Source organism: Molothrus ater, chromosome 3 (assembly GCF_012460135.2).
Source record: "Molothrus ater isolate BHLD 08-10-18 breed brown headed cowbird chromosome 3, BPBGC_Mater_1.1, whole genome shotgun sequence".
Classification (NCBI taxonomy): Eukaryota; Metazoa; Chordata; class Aves; order Passeriformes; family Icteridae; genus Molothrus; species Molothrus ater.
The window spans coordinates 37,885,997-37,899,684 of NC_050480.2; the positions used below are offsets into that span (position 1 = coordinate 37,885,997).

General features: G+C 34.4%; 1 protein-coding gene across 7 annotated transcripts in view; it reads left to right on the forward strand.

Annotated features, from left to right (window-relative positions):
- QKI (QKI, KH domain containing RNA binding) overlaps positions 1 to 12,331 on the forward strand; it is a 150,052-nt gene extending 137,721 nt beyond the window's left edge. For 4 of the 7 annotated variants that reach the window (XM_036379930.1, XM_036379931.1, XM_036379932.1 and 1 more), the window contains exons 7-8: positions 1,113 to 1,187; positions 5,896 to 12,331. In XM_036379930.1, the coding sequence (XP_036235823.1) occupies positions 1,113 to 1,187; positions 5,896 to 5,912 (92 nt within the window). In that variant the 3' untranslated portion in view covers positions 5,913 to 12,331. Of the gene's footprint in view, positions 1 to 342; positions 5,318 to 5,895 lie in introns of those variants that run through there. The other 3 variants (XM_036379937.1, XM_036379933.1, XM_036379934.1) reach the window with 1 other exon arrangement.
- Positions 12,332 to 13,688: the final 1,357 nt, after the last annotated feature.

A 13,688-nucleotide genomic window follows, 5' to 3' on the forward strand; every position in this document is an offset into this window, starting at 1 on the left:
AAATGTTATTTAAAGAAGGAAAAGGGAGCAGGGGAAAAGAACCCCACACTCCCCTTTAGCTGCCTAGAATCTATAACTCTTAATACATCTGCTCTATTATCTGAGCAATTGTATAGAGTTAATTGCATTAAATTTGGATTTGAGTTGAGTTTTATTTTGTTATATGCTCATTCTCATTAATAGTATTTTGTCCATTTGTGTGCTGGACCTTTAAGATGTTTTAAAATAGTTCTGTTAGAAATGGCAGAGAAATGCATCCCTGTCAGTATTTTTGGGGATGTTGGTGTTGAGATCAAATTTTAGTTGGTGACTAACTTTCAATTCCCTTCCTTTTATCTTCAGGTATGGCTTTCCCAACGAAAGGCTAAGAATTCAAGAACGGTCTTAACTGATCCTTCATCAGATCTGAATTTTAACAAATGCTTAGTTTTCAGCAGCCTTGAAAAAAGCTTGGCCTAGCAGTCAGTGACTTACTTGCACTTTTTTGCACATAGATTTAAAATAAAATAGTGCTATTAATTTGGATTAGGTCCTATTATTACAGAGTAGCTGTAATTTATGAGTGTATAGTAGTATACTGACTGCTAAGTGTTCTATATAGTGTTTGCTTTACTAATCACCTAATTCATTGCAGTTCATACTTATTGACTTAAAGTTTAAAATCACAATCTGTAGGCTTGAAGAATTGCTTTAAAACTTTTTTTTGTGGTAGAACTGGAAGTGATCTTAAGGTTAGCAAATAATTGTCAGTATTAAAGATGGCATTATTTAAAATAGTCCTGCTGCAAGAAAGGCACTTCAGTGAATATGTGACTAGTAAAGCTTAAATGTGCTTGGGTCTAATAGATTTCATGAAATACTGTAATTTTGGGATTGTAAATGAATGGATTAAACAGGTTAAGGCCAGGATGTTTAAAATAAATGCAATATTAATCTGCACAGATAAACTTCTTTTTAAGATTAAGATTTGAAACTACTGTGCCTTAACTTGTTGCTTTTCTTAAAATGAACTTTTGTAGTTAATGATCATTTAAATCCATTTTGATAAACCTGCTGTTAATGTTTTCTGTGAATGTTTTCTAACTTTGTCTTGGTAATTGCAATTTAACTAGGTGCGGTGGCTACTAAAGTTCGAAGGCACGATATGCGTGTCCATCCTTACCAAAGGATTGTGACCGCAGACCGAGGTTAGTTTAGTTCTGCAGTTCTTGTTTGTAAGAAGTGCTTTGAGTGTACATGAGATTTGCAACACCACAGCTGGTTAACCAAATACCCGGTCTTCACCCATTCATGATTTTTCTCAAAAACCTGGAAAGTTAATATTTTAAAGCTTTGGGAATGCTTGCAGTTTTTAAAAAAATTTCTAAACTTGGCCTTCCCAGCTCAATTAAATAGATATAATTTGATATATTTAACAGAAATTCTATAACTGATTGAGTTTTAAAAATGAAACATCTATCTGCATCAGGAAACGCTATGAAATCAGTGCTGCAATAATTAATTTGGTTGTGTTCCCCTCTTCCCCCCCTGCCCCCAGTTCATTCTTTTAATTGGCGTGGAAATATCAGATTGGTGTTGCAAAACAAAATGAATGGATGGTTGCTTAATGAGAAAGAAGTAAAGGAATAAATGCCTCCTGTCTGTGTTTGGAGAAATCTGAAGATTTAGATTCCTTTTTTTTTTCCAATAAACTTTTGAGCCACTGTACTGTATATTATGAGGAGGATGCATGTTCTCAGATACCTAACTGAATTCAGAAAGGTAAGGGCTGTGAAGATAACTTCAAAAGTTGTTTGAGTTTGAATTAGTATGGATAGGGGAAGGGAGGGTGCTTTGGTTGTTTTGTTTTTTGTTTGGTTTTGGGTTTTTTTTCCAAAATCTATTTCTTGGTATTTGCCTTTTGCTGCTAAAATGTGTAATCTGAAGGAGAAACAACTTTTGAAGACCTGTTGGTGAGATGACATCCAATATTTGGGCATCTCTCTTTAACCTTTGAATGGAAAGTAAATCTTCATTTTTCTCCTGTTACTCAAGTGTCATGCCTTTGGACCCCTGAATGAAGTGTTTAAGCTAATTGAGAAAACTGATATTTTCGGTTTATTGACATTGGCTAGGAAGCAGTATGGGGGATGAATTCTTATCCCATCCCTGCTGCTGATTCACTGTGGTTTTCAGCAAGTCATTTAATCTCTCTGTGTATGGTTTCCCATTGGTCAAATAAGGATAATAATACTTCCCTACCTCACAGGGGTGTTGTGGGGGTTCTTGTTTTGTACAGGGCTTTGAGGATGCAAAGCATTTTGTGCCAAGTATTATTATTCTGCTCTCACCCAAATCAGTCTTGTGCAGATTTCCATTATATTGTAATATTCAAAAGCCAAATTCCAGTGACAGATCTGACATCTCCTAGCATTGACCACACTTCTCACAACCTTCCATAAATTAACTACAAGAGAGAATACAGATTCTGGTCAATACTGTAAATGGGGCCTTCCTGGATATTTGGTATATTTATGCAACATTTTTATCTTTGATATAATCTTAGGCTTTACAGAAAGCATAAAGCTGATACAGGACACTATTTTAATTTTCTGTAAGATTGTTTTATATCACTGCCCACTACTTGCAGCCCATTGGCTTGTTCTCATTTCTTGAGAACTCTTCAATGGGGCAGCAGAATATAATCAGTTAAATGTCACAGCCCATGTTTCCAAAAAGAAAAAAAAAGAGAGTAAAAAAGAAAATAGGTTTTAATATTTCCTTTTTTTTTATTTTTCTATCTCAGTCAAGAGAAATTGGTGATAAGGATTTGGTTGTCTTTGAAAATTTGACCTGATGTTGCAAAAACCAGTTTTTTGATAATGATGCTTCATGATCTGCAGTGATAGTTTCAGGTGACAGATATGGCTACCTTTTTAGCAATTAGATATTTACCTGAGACAACTAGTAAATACACTGGTAAAGTGGGGATAGGGGTGTTTTCATGGAGAAAATACCATTTTGTAGTTTATCATTGTAATATTTGCTCAACATGGATTTTAAATATTTTTGAAGGGCCTAGATGTTTCATCTGGGTCACTTTAAAGTTATTTAAATTAATTATTGGCATAATTTCACCCTCTTTTAAAATACAGCCATTTTATGATAAACCAGCATTCATTTCTAACAATATTGGAAACCCACTGTCTTAAGCAGATAAATAAATACACATCTTTTTCCTGTGGAATAAATCATGCATACCTCTCTCTTAGGAAAACCATGCTGATATTTCAGGAAAACATTATCTTAAAGTCTTATCTAAATAATCCCAGTTAATTTTACAACTGAACTCCATTGTATTTTGAATTTTAAATCCTGGGTTATCCCTGCACATATCTAAAAGTCTCACACAAAAGGTTTTGGTGACAACTTTGTTCAGCATTAAAATTTTTTTAATGTACTAAAATTATATTGTAGAATTAAAATACTGTCAGTATTTGCCATATTCACCTATTTGGCTATTCTGTCACCAGGATATTTCTATAGCCATGGCCACAAAAAGCAATGTCAGCAAACCGAAATACTATTTTTTTCATGTGGAATTTTTTTCTTACGTAGTTAAGTGTCACTAAATCTATCTTTGCATTCATCGGGTCTAAAGTTGGTGGTTTTTGTTTTTTTTTTAAATTCTAAATTGATTCAGATGATTTTGTAGTACTACTGCATTCACTTTTTAAGTAGTTTTTATTCTTTGCATAATTTTGATTTTTTTGTTGGGTTTGGGTTGTTTTTCCAGAGATAAGCACTGCATTTAAAGCAAGAATCCCCAAATGTGTAAATGTTTTACAACTAAGCATGTAGAATTGGTGAAGAGTTGGAAAATATAGCTCATTTTAACTCAGAATAAACCCCCAGTTTATAAATAATACAAAATTGAATTTGATTCATATAACAGAGAGACTGACTGATTTAATTGTAATAAACTGTAAATGGTGTTGCACAGTTGACAAACCTGTGTGTACTGTAGAAGGCCAGAGACTTGGCAGAGGATGTATCACAGGTGTCCTGGTATTTTTTTAAAGGTAGCTTGCTTTGATTTTAAACTCCACAAGAAATATTAATGCTGAGAATTTTCTCAAATGTTTTATTCAAACCAATTTTCACATAATTTATATATAAATTTTAATACCTTTTAATCAAATTTGTAATGAGTATCAAAATGCTTTAAGAGTCTGTTTCTAGTATACCTGTAAAGTGGTAAGATTGTGCCACATAAAATATTTATTTTTATTTTTCCTTCTTTTTGAAACAGTTGTTATAATTTAAACAAATCCCACTTAGCATGATTCTGAAATAAAATTCAGGGAGCGTTTGGTCTCATTTATGTTACAGTAGTAATTTTTTGTAGTGTTATGAACTGTATCCTAAATGATAGGCCACTTTTATTATGTGAAAGTAAATGAACCCACAAGAAAGATTGTTAAATCGATGGTATCTGTGAATATTACATCTACTGGACTTCATTTATGTAATGGCACAAATCTGACTTTGCACTGAATACCTTTCTCACTTTCATCTCCTCTGCCTTAGTCAAAATGGCAACAGTACAGAAACTTTTATCAACCTCAGAATTTATTAGCTCTAATTAAGCTGTTGAATGAGTCTTAAAAAAAAAAAAAAATTATACTACTGTTAAGTGGACCAAGTTTGGTGAAGGAGAATGCGAGAGAATGATTAAAGAAGGAATAGCTCAAGAACATTGGGAATGATAACTTTCCACTTGAGAACTTTTTTATGTTTTACTGTAATTTGTTTGTGGTTTTGGGTTTTATTTTTTTGTTTGTTTTGTTGTTTTTTTCTTTTTTCCTTTTTTTTGCAAAAGAAAATAGTATTTACAGGTGGCTTCTTTTAAAATATAAAAATATAAAGCAGGAATGTATATGAAATGTCAGATTTTATTGTATTTGCAGAGTATTAGCTTTGAAAATGAATAAAGAGAGCTGTTTGTAGTTTTAAAATGCCTTATTAGTATCAATTAGATATTTTCTCTATTTTTTCATGTACTTAGAGCTTTTTAAGTATAGACTTTAAAATGGCAGGACTTCTACAGTGTTTACATGCAAGTGCATTTTATAAGTGTCCTATATGTGTAAAATAGTATTTCGAACGGGAAAATGCTAGCTATAGTAGCAGGCTGAGCGTTTTCCTGGTTTCCACGATGATGCCTACGTTGCTAGACTACAGTTTATAGTACTGCTTTGTATCATGAGGCCAAGAAATTCCATGTTGTTTGTAAATAGAATAAATGAAAGGCAATAAAAAATTTATTGAACAAAAACCCTTTGTTTGGCCCATAGTTTGTTGAACCAAATTGTTTCTCTAAGTCCAGAATTCCTTAGATGACTCCATTCTTTTAACAACCAGTTATTAATAATCACATCCATCATTAATAGTTGCTTTAATGCTTGCACCTGGGGAGGTACTAATGCTTAATAGCAGTCAGATACTGATGCTGTGCACTGACTGTTGTTCCAGAAATCTTCTACCCAATTCAGAAACTGTTCATCGTTTTTTGTTTTCCAATTTTCCTTCATCGACTGCTACTAACCATTAGTCGTTAGTCATATTTTATCTCTATTTCTCCTGTTAACCGGTTTTGTGGGAGTGGGCTTCTCCTTCACGTGTCCAAATCATGATGGAGGGCTGTCATGATTTTATTGCATTCTGTAGATGGTGTCGATCAGTATGTCAGAATTAAACATGCTTGTTTTTTTTATTAGTTGTGATTAGTTTTCATGTTGTCATTAAGCCGTCACTAGCTGGAACTAATCTCTTCTCTATCTTTTCTTTCTTTTTTTTTGTTTTTGTTTTTTTATTTTTTTATTTTTTTTATTATTTTTGTTTCTAACCACCCAGCCGCCACCGGCAACTAACCTATGACCTTCTGACCTCTGAACTCTTCACCCAATGATGACCTGACCATGCCTGCCTGCTGATCAGTTAACTGGTAAACGCCTTTGCTTGCCTGTCTTCAGTGCAGCGAGCTGGGGCACTTGTCCGTTCGTCTTACCATCTAACAAAACAGACAAAGAAATTGTTGTCCTCCAACTCCGCTTTTTGTTGTTCTCCTGTTTGGGTGAAAGTGGTTCTAGAACCTGCACTGAATAGTAGTAAAGCAATAAGGTCCAACTCATCCCTCCGCACTGATCATCCTCTAGTGTCCCGCCCCAAGCGAACGGTAAGGAGGCCTCGCACGAGATGGAGACAGATGTCCCTTAACTACCCGATGACAGAGGCAGTTACTGTGAGAGACTTCTAGGAATATTTTTCTTCTCAGAAAAAAAAAAAAAAAAAAAAAAAAAAAAAGTCAAAGCTCTCTCTGAATGTACTGTGTGATGATGCATCATGCATGAACCTTTGGTCAGGGATGTCATTGGGGAAGGGATTCCAAAAAGTATTCAAAATTTGATATGCTGTTTAGTCACTACCAGTGCCCTCAAAGGGCAGATGTTGCAGCCTTTTTTCTATTGCCTGCCAAATTGGACATTTTAAAGGAAAGTGTGCCATGAAATGCAGATTACGATGACTTTTCAGAACTACATTAATGCAGAGAACAAAACAGCAACACTATTAAAGCGAAATACAAGTTTAAATTGTTTTAACCATATTTTAATCTCCTTGGAAGATTACATGAGAACAAGGTACATGCATTATGTGTCACATTACTGGGCAAACTGTTCAAATATTTTTTTTAAACCTCCCTGTATAGAAAAAATTTCATTAAGGATGTAAAAGCCATGCTTGCCTATTTGCTGTATACATGTAATGAAATGTAGATAAAGTGTAGTGCATTGAAACAAAATGAACAAAAAAGTAGATACTTTTACTATACAAGGGTGCTGGTGCAGAAAAAAAATATATTTTTGGAAATGTAGCATTTTATACTTTCAAGTGTTATAAAAAAAGAAAAAAAGAACAAAGAAACCCTTTATTTCATTAAATGATTTTTTCTGGTGGTTGTCAAGAAACAAAAGACCAAAAGAGCCTTTTAGTCTTTCTTTTTTATTTTTTAAGTATTGGAATAAGTCTAAAGAAAAGGAAGTGCCTTATTTTCTTCATGGTCATTTAGTCAAATGTCTTGTATAATCAGCTTCTCCCTCAGACAAGTTACTGCATGCCACTCAGTCGCCCAGTATGTGAAAGAAGCTGTGAGGGAAGACAAATGATGAGTTGACCATATTAATTACCTGATTTTTGCCATACTAGTGTGATGTGACTTTGCCAAAATCTCATTAAGTGAAGTATTTGCTAAGTTTTCATCAAACCAGCCCATTATTATTTCAGCCACTCTACTTTTTAAATCATAGCAAATGCCGTACTTGTGCAACGTAAACCAAAGGGTTCTGTGATACAGACTGTCTCATGCTGAAGGAGATTATTAGCTGACAAATGTTTGTAGAGCTGGAAGTTACGTCATTTTTGTTCAGGGATAGAGAGGAGTTTTCTTGATTCTGGTTGAAATAAATATTACATCAACTGTAGTAGGCTTTGGCATCACCCAGAAAATGGATGTTCTGCAGATAATGAAACTGAAAGTGCTTAGCGAGTTTTCAGTCAGTGACTGAGCACATCCCCAGTTCCCAGGAACAGCTCCTGCAGTGGCAAACAGCATGGAAGTTGCTTTACTTTTCAGCTCGTCTTTGACTATTGTTAGATCTGGCCCATTGGCTTTTCTTGAAAAGATAAGCAGGAGAGGGACTTCAGCCTTTTGAAGTCCAGCTATACCTTATTTTTAACCCTTGTTTCCACATGAGGTTCGAATAACTGGGCAATTGCAAGAGCCGAAGCTGTTGAACGCACAGTATTTAATTCTGAAAACATTAAGTGTTACATTGTGGGGCTCAGTACTAAACTTGGCAAATATCAGGTGATAATTTTACTCCCCTCTTGTCAACTTATTCTCCTCCTGCAAATCTTCACAGCTTCCAAATGAAAGGTCAATAGTAAGCTAAGAGGGCTTACATTTTTAAGCACCTGCATGGTGACCTCATCTAACATCTTGTCTCACCTGGAAATAATTATCAGTTTATTTACTATGCAATAGACATTCATCCTTTCATATTCAGCTAGATTTTTGTTTATTGTGCCACCAGCTTTGTCTTCCTGTTACACATACAGTTGTGTTGATTTTATTTACAGTATATGCTGTGCCATTTTGATTTTATTTTGGTTGGTTGGTTGAATAAACTTGCGACACTCAAACATTTGAAGAGAGATTTGCTAAAACAATACCAGTATTTGATCCAGTTTCATCTCAACTATGATAAAACCTGGACATTTTAGACATTTATCAAAGGTCTTTTTTTGGGGGGGAGGGGAAGTGTATGGAATAGATGTGTGACATGTGAAAGTAATGTTTGCTCTGAACAAACTTCTGAAAACTTAGTTGACAAAATTTTGGATCAGCTTAAAAAAAAAAGCATGACTTTTGAAATCTCTGAATGCCTTGGTTCTCAGTATTATCATTCTTTAATGACTTTTTCTTTATTAAAATAAGTAGTTTTAAGACTTCTTTCTGACAGTATTATGTAATTTTTTTAGAGTGGGTAGATGGGAGTGTCGCTTGTATGTAACCGTACAGATGACATGTATTTGTCTATTCTTTATTATCTTAGTAGTTTCATGCTATGTATGTACCATAACCAACCTATTGCCTATGAGAAACATGTAAGATAATGTATTTACAGCCATTGTTACAAGTTTATAATGTATTTTTCTATCTTGTTTTATATGTATGTTATATAACATTCAAAAGAATTTTTTTCCTGATTGAGAAAAAAGGATACAAAATGCAAAACCCACAATTTTGATAACTGAAAAATTGCCAATTGTTTTGCAGTACTTTATTATATTGGGAGTGTTGTCTTTCTTGGGCTTTTAGTTAGCTACTGGATGAATACATTAGACATATTTGGGTTTTAGTTGGGTTTTTACATAGCTTGCATTTTAATTCTTTGGTTCTTTGCTGTTTCTATTAACCCATAGCATTATTTTAATAAATGTTATAATACCAACCTACTAACTCTGGATTATGTCTGTTTATTAACCATTACATGTTTAATTAAAATAAACAAATAAAGACGGAAGAATGTAAAGTCGAGTTACTGGACTAACCCTGAAGAACGTGACCACAGATAACACAACGTGACTTGTTTTTATGTTGTTTGTCAGCTGACATTCTGCACACTACTATTAAGTTGGCTTTGGTCATTCTGACCTTTTACCTTGGGGAATAGGTGCCAGTAGAAATGGGAACAAAGTAGCATTTTTGAGGCATTCTTCTTGTAGAGTCTTGCCACTTGCCTTTCAGCATCTGCATTACTAATTCCACACTTTCTTTTTCTTTCTCTAAAATAATTATTGTTGGCTCACAGCAAAAGAGCAAAAGATGCCAGTGTATTGGTAAATCGTGATGGTGTACAGAAACCAGTTTGATTCTTTGTTGAACCATTCTGAGGTTGCAGTTAATCGCACAGTAATTTGGGATGTGTTGGTTTTGGCACCCGATTCACTGTTGCATCACGTGATGTTTTTAAGCACAAAATATTTCTGGATAGAATTGCTGTACATTGAAACACAAAACCTGGGGGTTTCCTTTGGCAAAAGTGCCTTATTTATACCACGCTGTTTCAAGTAACTTTATTTTTGGTACTTCTGCAAAGTCTATCAGTATTGCCTAGCTCAGGGGAGTACAACTTCTGTAAGCCAAAGGTCAGACTGGATCTTTTCCTAGTGACTGCAGAAAGTACAAAAATACACCTTTCCCTAAATTACCAAGCAACATCCATTTCAAATTCCAGAGCTGCCTTTATGTGATCTTTATCCCTGTGGATGACTGGAGCAACATGAATGCAGGGAATTGAAATGGTGAAAATGCTGTTTTGAATGTTCATCTATGCAAATATTTTTACAGATATGCTTCCCCTTTCTTAGAGCTACACTGTCTGAGGCTCCTTTACATTTCCCAGGTAGTTCTAGATTTGTAACCTTGAGTGGGCATAATTACTGTTAATGTTGAGGGATCTCCTCAATGTTGGTAACTTTTCAGATGTCATCAGTTTTCTTTCTGAAAGTCCATTTTTTTCCTGTAGATAGTAAAAATTCAGATGAGGAATCTGAATCTGTTCAAATTCCTCCTTTAATTTATGACTTTTCAAACTATTTATCTTGAAATACATGCAACATAAAACTATAGAGTTCTCACAGTATTTGTAGTAATTAAAATTTTATGCATTTTTATGGAGAAAAATAGTCTAGCTTTGATGACATTTGTTAGTTTTCTAATGGCACGTAGTTCTTTGTTTTACAAAAGTTTTAGGTCGAGATGAAATACTAATTCATTTTGAATAGTTTCACTTGTGCAGAATTTTCTTTTTTAATTTAACAGATCATGTTGCTATCCTAAAACTCAGCCACAGGCAGATAATAGGAATATTAGATATTTATAACAGATAATATCAGGACCTTTTGACTGGATAATGGAACAAGTGTCATTACAGAGCAAATAATTTATATTCTTAAAGAATTTTATCAGAGGCACACATGTAGTTAGGTGAAGTACTCTGTCCAGTATAGGTGAAACTATTCAGATGAAACAAAACTTTAATGTTTTTATTGAAGAATACTTCTATTTCCAGAACTACTGCTTTTCTGTAATATTTTTATTATTTTGTGTTTTTATCAATAGATGTTAACTGCTGTTATACTTTGTCCACAGTGTGTTTTCATCTCATTTTTCAGTATATGCAGTAGTCAAAGTTGCTGTAAATTTTGTAGTACTTTAGAGCTTAAGGGCAGAAAAAAATAGGAAAACTTTAAAATCAAAATAATATATTCATTATTGTTGCCCGCTAAAGGTATTTCTCAATTTACCTGAGTGCCTATCTGAAAATTCAACTGTTTTATACTTTGCCTGCTTATAGGAGAGGTACGAACTGTTTTCATCACCACATTTGAGGATATTATTCAATATTGTTGAATCACTGAAATTAGCTTCTTTTTCTTTCTTACCATTCTGAGATTAAATTGTCTTAACGTTTGAAAGATCATACATTCAAGACAATTAGATCATTGGTCTTTGATCCAATAAAATGGGATTTATCTTAGAGGAAATATTTTTTTGTAGGTGAGAATATAAACAAAAATATAATCTAGACTTTCAAAGTAAAATCTGAGCAATGCTGTTCATATCTTAAATGTTGTACCAAAGTACAACAAATATAGTTTCTTCAAGAGTATTTTTGTGCATGTTATAAAGTGCCTTCAAGAACATCTTTAAGATATTTTTAATGAGCATATGTTCAGTATACTGACGATACTGATCTTTTATTTGAATATATCTTTTAAAAGTGTTTCCAAAATCTACATGTAGCAAAAGGTTTATTGCCAGATTGTACTACATGAGGGGGACCACTAAAAGGTTTTCTGCCCTGAAAACGCAGGGAAACATTGAAGTGTGTTACCATCCATTAAGAAATTAACTTGGGGGAAACATGAGTATATGAAACTGAGTTCTTTGTGTATGGATAAAAATACCAGTTATCAGAAATAGTACATTGTACAGAGTAGAATCTGAGTAACACATTCCTAGGGCTGGAAGTACATGGAAGTACATAACTGTTCCTGGAATTTCTGTTTTGTTTTAATATGTTTTATATATTTTTCTCTAAAACACTGTTAATGGAATACTGTCCAAATAACACATGACCCATAGCATTAACACGTGGTAATCAATGTTGAATCAAACTGGTTAATGAAAGTAGAGCGCTCTTCCTTCTCTGTGCCTGCGCACTAATTGCAGGTGGTGCATAGGGGCTGGGGCTTAGGACACAGCAGGCTGCAGTCCTGATTTCTTGGTGCCTGCAGTTCGGGGGTCTGTCTTTGACAACAGACTAACTGGGAGGAGTCTGCCTCCCAAGGCAAAGATTAACCGAGATCTGAAACTCTTAGTAGAATTAATTGAAAATACAGCAACAATAAAGAGATATATATACATATATGCTTTGACTTGTATTATGGCAGTTTGTGTGAAACATTTAAGGTTTTGTTTGTGCAAAATAATGTATTCTGAGGGGAAAAGCAAACATGGACGTTGCCAAAACACATGTAAATAAACACCATTTATGACTGTACATTATGTGCAATAAAGTAACTGGAAAAAGTGCATGTACTTTATCCTCAAAAGAAAACTGACAGCTCTCAAAGCTGTAGCTATAGTTTTATTTTCTGAAAAGTTAAATTTTATTCTGTATCTAAACTGCAGAATAAAGAATGTACATTTTTCACACTTAAATTTTCATCAATGCTTCTAGCAGTGTTATGAAAGATGTTAATTGTTGAAGAGGCTTAAACTTTCATGGTCGTCTGATTATCAGGGTATATTTGCTTAACAGTTTCTTGCATATTTTGCTTAACAGTTTCTTGAATATGCTGTTGTTTGTAACTGTAATGAAGGAAATATGCATTATATATCATCAACATGCAATACACTTTTTGCATATGGGTTTGTGGATGCATCAGTTCTATAAATTTCACAAAGATAACCACATGATTTTGGGGATATTGTACTTTTGTAGCATAACTGTTACAATTTTTATGTTCAGAGCAAATAAGAAAGAGAACTACTACTTTACTGTAACTTTAACACAGTGGTTTGGGGCATAGTTTCTCATCAATGTAGAAAATGAAGATGTCTGCCACCCCACCCAGTGTGAACCTAGCAAGAAACACACTTTGTAGAAGAACTAGATTATGGTGCTCTGTATTTTCCTTAATACTTATGTGATGATGCTTAGTTTTAGTTAAGGACAATTTCTTTACCAAGGTATTCTTCACTAAAAATTCCTTCTATTTTACACTGCTTAAATAAAAAAAAATGTTGGCTTCAGAAGTAAGTGAAGTAGATGAGGTTAAGTGTGGCATCTTTAGAAGTCTGCAGAGTAGGGGAGAGGAGGCTAAATGCCAGTGTTCAGGTACACTTCTGCACTTATCAAGGATGAAAAAATTGGCGTAATTTGTCTTTGAAGAAACCTTCTATGATGAGTTTCACCAAAGTAGTGGCATATAGTTGTATCTGAGCTAGTAGGCTTAGAAGTTTACCAAATGTAGGGATGCTGTTTGGCGTGTGCTACTCGAGCAGGTAAAGCAGCCTTTGTCATCTTTGCTGTTACTCTCAGTGTTGGCTGCCTGTGCCCTGAACTACTGGCCTGGAGTGGGGCACAGCCTCACCTGTGCTGTCTCTGGCTGCAGTGTGCAAACCCCCTCCTTCATCCATCTGGATCCCTAGAGAGCAGAACTGTCTTGACCTTTCTTACCTCTTGCACCAAGTCAGTAATACTTGTTTATGGTCACGCTCATGTTATGAATTGCATTTATAGGTCTGCAAGTTAAAGCTACGTGTGGAGTTTAGATTTTTTTTTTTCAACAGAACTTTATCCCATTCTACCAGCACTGCCTGTGTGTTTCGGTATGTTTATCTGGGATGGCCTGACACTACTAGATGGCTCCTTGTTGTAGTTGCCTTGAGGCAGTACAAACTTAACCATTATCAGTGTCAAAATAATGAGAGACATTGATAGAAAAGTGTCAGAAATTACTCTTTCATGTTGGCATTCAGGTCTACCAGCAAAAGTAAAAGGGGACTTAGTCCA